Raw genomic sequence first — 6,853 nt, 5'->3', positions numbered from 1 at the left:
ATTCGTATAAATATATAAACAATTGTGTAAAAAAAATAATACTCAATGAAAACAAAAACAACAAATATTTTGAGATTACTCATGAGAGCAAAGAAATTATCAGAAGAAATTCCAGCATGTGAAGCTAAAATGCTAAGAGTAACCGTGTTAAATTCTACCCATACACATGGCTCTTCCAATTACTTCATGTAAAAGGACAAGAAAAGTTCAAATACAAAAACAAAAGAGAATCATTTCATCTTTACGCTTGATTGCAATATGCGTGAGAGTGATTAAAGTGGTTAGATCCACCAAAATAAAAACATTGCAATATTATAGGTGCATTCCAACTATAGTATATAACATAGTGTTCATAACAAAGCGTGGATTCTAACTATACGAAATCATGTCACTCACTAAGAAAATCAACTAACTATAACAAATGTACATTAACATACCCATTTGAAAATGCAATTGTTCTTCTTCAACCGAAGAGGGAGTCGTGGAGTTGGGGAGAATCGTGGGGATGGGGATTAGGGTTTAGGGTAGAGCGACAATGCATGCCGACTAAGTTGGAGAGCTTAGAGTTTTGTAGGGAGTGGGAGGGAGAGAAGATGGGGAGATGAAAAGAGGAATCCCGACTAATTTGGGGTATAAGACCCTAAAAGGCAAGAACTACATTTCGCAGGCCAAAAGTGTCATTTTTGCAAAGCTTATCATCATTGGGTCATTTTCGAATTTGACCCATTATTAGGGTCATTTCGTCAAAATTCCCAAGAAGAAAAAGAAATGGTCTGATGGGATATCCAAAACAGGTAAAACACCAAACCCAATGCATTCTATAAACAAAATAACAGCTAGAGAAAGATTAAAAGGTGCCAAACCAGTTATACACTGTCAGCAGTTCAAACAAAGTAAGTTTATCATCAATACTTAATAATCTAGACGCATACCAATTATCACATTTCCTTGTCTTTTTTTTTTGTTAGAAGGGGTTGTTTTAAATAAAAATAAAAGGTAACAAGTAACAACAACGGTTTCCAAGCAGCCAAAAGTGAAATGAGAAACAAAGAAAACAATAGATTACCAGGGGAGCACAAACTTGACTCAACCAGAGAGGAGAGAAAAGAGCACATAATCATTAAGACCAGTCAAGAGTTTCCTAGGTCGTGCTCGGACCAAATAGACCACCAAATAATGTTTGGGATCGTAACACTTTTTTTCGAGATAGAGACTTTCTTGCACCACCCAGTAAAAAATAAAATCTGAAGGGCAAATGCATGAAAATTCCACACAGAAATTCCAGAGCCTAGCATGACCCTGTCCAAAGCAGGGCATATTTTGGCCTCCATTCTTTTAAATGCACACAGCCAGCACAGGGACACAATCCTGCACATAATAAATGAATCCGCAATAAGAAATTGACTTTACCGAATCTTATCTTTCAATATATATAAAAAAAAGACATTAATAGTTTCCTAGACCAATAGAAAAGATACGAAAAATATATTGGAATCTGGAGGCTTGCCTGCTATATATTGATATACATGTTCTGCAATTTAGGCTTACATAAGAAACATTAACTAGAGATAAAAACAACACATAACTAATCACCAAGATAATTGAAGTGGAAAGAGCTTTGAAATAAGAGGATGTAAGGTCAGCCTCCATTCGCACTGAAGAAAAAAACTGGTCTAAAGAAAACTCATAACTGAACTAGATGGTTTTGCTATGATTACCAATAAAAAAAAATCAAATTCAGAAGCCAAGAAAGAAAATGATTTTCTTTCTAGGTAGAGGATTTATCCAATTATACAAAATAATATATTACAATGTGAGAATTTGACAATCACACAGGAAAAATTAAATAAAAAAAAACATGTAGATCTGTTCTTGTTCAGTCATGAAAAAGACTTTCCATTACAACGATGATTGAACCATGCAAATTATGAGAGATTGTCTGATGTCTATATACATCACAGAAGACCCCGCTGGCTCTGGGTTTGGTTCCTGTCGAAATGACTAACCAATATATATATATATATATTAGTCACCTTGAGGGCATACTAAGAGCGCAAACCAGTCTTGCTTTTGTACACTCATAGCACTCTTCCAGATTCAGGCTGACATCAATAGGCTTTGAAAATCCAGATTCTGCAAGATTGTTTAATATCAGTTATCCTACAGAGGTCCCCATTGGGAAACACTTGTAATTTTTGTTTATATACATGAAAAACAACCAATACATTTCTGAAACTGTCCCAACTAAGTTTAGTTTCTTAACACAATCTCACAGAATTTTTGTATACAGGTGTTTCCAAACTAGATTGTTGATATAAAACATACTCCATAGTCCTTACCATATATTTTATCACTTGGCAGAAGATATTCGGTGGAGGGATGGAATCCAGCTGCTTGAAGGGCGGGTCTTATCGCCATTAGCATGAGAAGAACTGGTATTTTCAGCAGGTCTTGAGGATTTCTGTTTAGAAACTCCAGGTGGATAAAATGAGGTAGATGGCAAGTCTGAATTGCTCAATATCTAGAAGCAAATAATGAATAGAAAACTAAATTCTTCTGCAAGGAAAGGAGATGATAGTCAATCATACTAAACTTAAAAGACTAACATTTCTCTTCAGGGGATTGTCAAAGTTCAAATTCCCAGTAGTAGGTGACTTAAATTGCATCCGGATGCCTGGACCATCGCTATTCTCTAGTTTCATATGCTCTGAAATCCCCGCAGAATATAAAGTGTGGTCGCCTACTAATACATGACCATTTAAAAAGTGAAAAATACTAAAGAAATTGGGCTGTTTTGTTACAAAATAATTAACGTTAGAGATAATGATTTGGACAAAATCTACATTTGTTATGTTTGCTAATCAACACTATGGTCATCATGAGAAAAACAAAAATCACAATATAATCTGGATTCCAGAAAAAGTCTTATCCAAACAAAAAAATATATCACTTTCAGTTTTAACTTCGACGATTTTTCATTGAGATCGTGATATAGACTGACAAAATACTAATTTCCAAATACTCTCAACATAGAATTAGACAAAGCTTGTGTTTGAGAAGTGATTGAGAAAGTTCTTATAGTAAAAAAACAACTAAACATGAGATCTGACCTTGACGATGTTTATCGACATCAGATACAGTTGCTCTACTATGACCCTCACCAGGAAGTGGCTGCTGCCAGGAGATAAAAAAAAAAGCATCTATAAGTAAAATTATGGAATAAATTCAGAATTCTCTTCTAAATAAATGAAAAGTTCTGTTTATAGAACACTGACAGATAACTGTGGCTGAGGTTTGGTCTTTTGTGACTGCTGGTATTTCAGGATGGTCCAATCAAATATGTAATCAAAATCATACCCTACATAAGAGAGAATGTATCTTTTAGATGCTGTAGTGCACAAAGGTTAAGGTGACAATAGCCAATTACCCTGTCGACTGAACAACTCGCGGAATAGTCGCTTCAAGAATCCATAATCAGGTCTCTGATCAAAATTCAATGAATGGCAGTAATGCATGTACGAAGCAAACTCCACAGGGTACGACTTGCACAAAACCTATCGCATAATTGAAATTATTATAAGGTGACGATGAAGAAAACAAAAAATAAAAAATCACAAGACAGGTCAATGTTCACCATAGAGCAGATTGTGAATATACCTCTATTGGGGTCGCCAATTTCTTCTCACATATTTTGTCATACTTTTGCTTCTTATTTGCAGCTTTTAACCCTTGCCATGGAAGACTACAACCGTAGCTTTAGTCAGTTATGAATCAAATGGCCATAGAACAAACAACATTGAGGAGAAAAGGACATAAGGTTGAACCAAATTCATGATAGAAGATAGCTTCTTACCTTCCTCTCAAGAAATATAGAAGTACATATCCAAGTGACTCTAGATCATCCCTACGACTTTGTTCTGTAACAGAGAGTCCAACATAATAATAACAGTCAGGCACAAGCTTTAAACAAAAGAGTAGAAGAGGGAATCATTAAATCCCACCAATTCCTAGATGAGTATTACAACTTGCATAACGTGCAGTGCCCGTCAAGTTTTTATTCTCCCTGCATGAATTTTATAGACAAGTTCTCCAATCAGCTCAAATAACATATTCCTTTGAAAAGAGAGCTTATCGTTGAGACATTTACTAGATGACCCTTCGAAACAAATAAAAGTAAGGACTCAATGACTCAAGTAAGGACTCAAGTTGGAGTGAAACTTAAATGGTATACAGAAGGGGACTAAAAAAACACATAAAAGAAGGGACGAATACCTGTAAGGAATATGGCGATTGGTTCCTGGATCACGATATCTTTTCGCTAGCCCAAAGTCAATAATATATACCTAAAGAGGAACAATGAAGAACAGATAAGCTCAATAAAACTAAATGAATTAAAAAGGAAGGATATCATATATTATTGATCTATGGCTGTAGCAATTACCTGATTTGCTTTCCGACCAAGGCCCATGAGGAAGTTATCAGGTTTAATGTCCCTATGTAGAAATCCTTTAGAATGTACATACTCAATTCTTGATATCTGACAAAAGGCCCCAAGATATGTGATAAGTCAAGCTTTATGCCAAAACAAATAATCTAACATAAAAGAAAAGAAAAAAAATAGCATGGACAAGAAAAGTTCCAGCAAGAAACAAACAGATTTGAAATGGTTCTTTGAGATGGTTATCAAATATCAATCATTTATTTCTTCCACCAAATCTTTCGAATAGTTAAAGAAATATCAAAATACCATTACATTATTCTTTATAACATTTTAAAATTTTAAAGGATATTTTGGTCATTTAATCAAGATAAACAAAAAAAAAAATTGGTTTATTTAGGGGTGAAATCCAGATCAAACAAGCCATAATTCAACCAAATCTATGGCATAGCAACCTGGTTAAAGACGGTTCTTGAAATTTGTCTTTACTTCATTAAGGAGCTGCACAGTAAAGTTTTCACAATTTGGAAACAATGCTCCTAAATTTATTCAGTCATATAAACCAGGGTGAATTAAAAAAAATAACCTACCATCTGATCAGCTAACATCAAGACTGTCTTAAGAGAGAACTTCCTTCCACAGTACACAAACAAATCTTCAAGACTTGGCCCCAGCAAATCCAATACAAGTACATTATCTTCCCCATCAACGCCAGACCATCTGGCGCCAGGAATACCACCTAAATTAAAAACCAAATGAAGAGCCCATCAGAAGAAAATACATAAATGATTATATGACAGCTTCATACTTCCTCCTTGAAGAACTTTGTACAACTTAGCCTCGTAAAACAGTTGAGGATGCCTCGTTTTGTTGTTTTCCTGCAACCAGATAAAAGAAATTGAACCTAATTAATTCTTCTTAATTTTCACATCATGAAGACAAACAAACCAGTTATGTATGTTGGCCTGTTCTAAGTTCATTTCTTTTCCAACACAAAATCAAATCCAGTTAAACAAGATTGAAGATTTTCAGCAGAACACTTGAATAACAGTTGATGATGATGAACTCACGATCTTCACTGCGACGATCTCAAACGTATCAACATGAGTAGCTGCAGATAAGAATCAGTTGCAGGTCAGAAGTAGGAAGAGAATTAAGTGGATAAAAACATTCACAAGGCCTACTAATACTAATACTATTTATTAACTACAAAACATAAGAGAGCTAACCTAGAAAGATTTCTCCGAAAGATCCGCTACCGATCTTGCGGCCAAGCTTGTACTTCCCTCCGATGATCCTCTCCATTTGAAATGATCAGATCTGCCGAGTGGAATAAATTTTCGCTTTCTAGTTTATATTATCAGATCATCCAATAAAGCTAGGGATTTCCTGAAGAAACAGAAGCTCGTCCTCGAAGGAATCGAATTGACATGTAAATAAAATTTGGCAGCTCTGTAATTTGCCGACAAACTGAAACAGAGGAGACTGTTGAGAAGGAAGGAGAAAGTCTTGAGGAGGCGAGGAACTGAGCTGCGCTGTAATAAATCAAGAACGATTGAGAATAGGATATAAGCTGCCACGTAGAGGTCTCTCAATGGATTATATTATATTATCAAAATAATAAAATTGCAAAATGGAAAAATGATACTAAAAATAATTGCCAAAAAATAATATGTCATACTTTATTTCAATTTCAAATATTTGGAAGAAAAAGGATTAGGTGAGGGAATTTGGTGAGAGAATGACGTGGCATAATCTTATTCGCTGAAAAAATCAAATAATTTATCTCTTTTTTCTCTTTCCTCCCATTTTTACATTTTCCAACCAATGAAGGTGATGACACGTCATTCCCTCACCAAATTCTTTCACTAAATTCCCTCCCTCTATCACTCCTCTATTTGGAAAACAAATAATGAAAAAATTTACTGGTAACTCATTCAGGTTAGGATAGTTCTTCTTTGTTGTTTTATTACTTTGTTCTGATTTTCATTAAAATGAAAAAAAAAAAAAAAAAACAATAAGTATAAGGAAGTCAAAGAATTTGTGATGAAATGTTTAAGGAGGTAGCTGAAAAGAAAATTTATAGGATTGCTAAAGAAATAATAATCTAGGAAAAAAGGAATGTAACTAAGGTAAGGAACCAGTTGCTGTTAAAAATTTTGAAGAAAACAAGGGATGAAAGAAGGAATTGGAAGGTTGGTTATAATGAAAGAGTCAACCTATTTGGTATTAAAACTAGATTACTAAAAACTAATGCATGCTAAGAAGTGAGAAATCATAATCAGTAAGAGAAAGATCAACAAATAACAGTCCAACTCAATATTCATTATCTCAAATACTAGAATTTACTGAAGAAAACATAATATAAGGAGATAGTTAAATGGTCAGTTGATGAAATGAAGAAGTTTATGAAGG

The 6,853-nt window shown here is 34.3% G+C and overlaps 1 protein-coding gene across 7 annotated transcripts; it reads right to left on the bottom strand.

The window, feature by feature from the left end:
• Window positions 1-841: 841 nt before the first annotated feature.
• Window positions 842-5,944, bottom strand: LOC124911480 (casein kinase 1-like protein 4). 7 transcript variants are annotated; one of them, XR_007096617.1, is made up of 16 exons: window positions 5,668-5,941; window positions 5,509-5,549; window positions 5,247-5,316; window positions 5,029-5,177; window positions 4,442-4,537; window positions 4,273-4,343; window positions 4,002-4,063; window positions 3,854-3,917; window positions 3,658-3,742; window positions 3,428-3,554; window positions 3,276-3,358; window positions 3,111-3,174; window positions 2,607-2,743; window positions 2,340-2,521; window positions 2,034-2,133; window positions 1,350-1,368 (listed from the first exon to the last, which is right to left on the bottom strand). XR_007096617.1 is itself a non-coding variant. In XM_047451970.1 (15 exons), the coding sequence occupies exons 1-14, from the start codon at window positions 5,741-5,743 to the stop codon at window positions 2,351-2,353; spliced, it is 1,296 nt and encodes a 431-aa protein (XP_047307926.1). In that variant the 5' UTR covers window positions 5,744-5,941; the 3' UTR covers window positions 1,694-2,133; window positions 2,340-2,350. The 7 variants fall into 7 exon arrangements, 6 of the variants coding, with proteins under 6 accessions (XP_047307925.1, XP_047307926.1, XP_047307928.1 ...); XM_047451970.1 differs by lacking the exon at window positions 1,350-1,368 and having other exon boundaries at window positions 1,694-2,133; XM_047451972.1 differs by lacking the exon at window positions 1,350-1,368 and having other exon boundaries at window positions 1,694-2,133; window positions 3,111-3,171.
• Window positions 5,945-6,853: the final 909 nt, after the last annotated feature.

This window comes from Impatiens glandulifera, chromosome 8 (assembly GCF_907164915.1).
Source record: "Impatiens glandulifera chromosome 8, dImpGla2.1, whole genome shotgun sequence".
Taxonomy (NCBI): Eukaryota; Viridiplantae; Streptophyta; class Magnoliopsida; order Ericales; family Balsaminaceae; genus Impatiens; species Impatiens glandulifera.
The sequence above is the reverse complement of the archived record's forward strand: the minus strand, read 5'-3'. Positions and strand labels throughout refer to the sequence as shown.

Excerpts from the sequence above, each read along its gene's own strand:
- LOC124911480 (XM_047451969.1), bottom strand. The coding sequence starts at position 5,743 with ATGGAGAGGATCATCGGAGGGAAGTACAAGCTTGGCCGCAAGATCGGT. Across the intron at positions 5,550-5,667 it reads TTTCGGAGAAATCTTTCTAG|CTACTCATGTTGATACGTTT; the intron begins GTTAGCTCTCTT and ends TCTTATCTGCAG. Across the intron at positions 2,134-3,110 it reads TGTCGATAAACATCGTCAAG|AATCTGGATTTTCAAAGCCT; the intron begins GTCAGATCTCAT and ends ACAATCTTGCAG.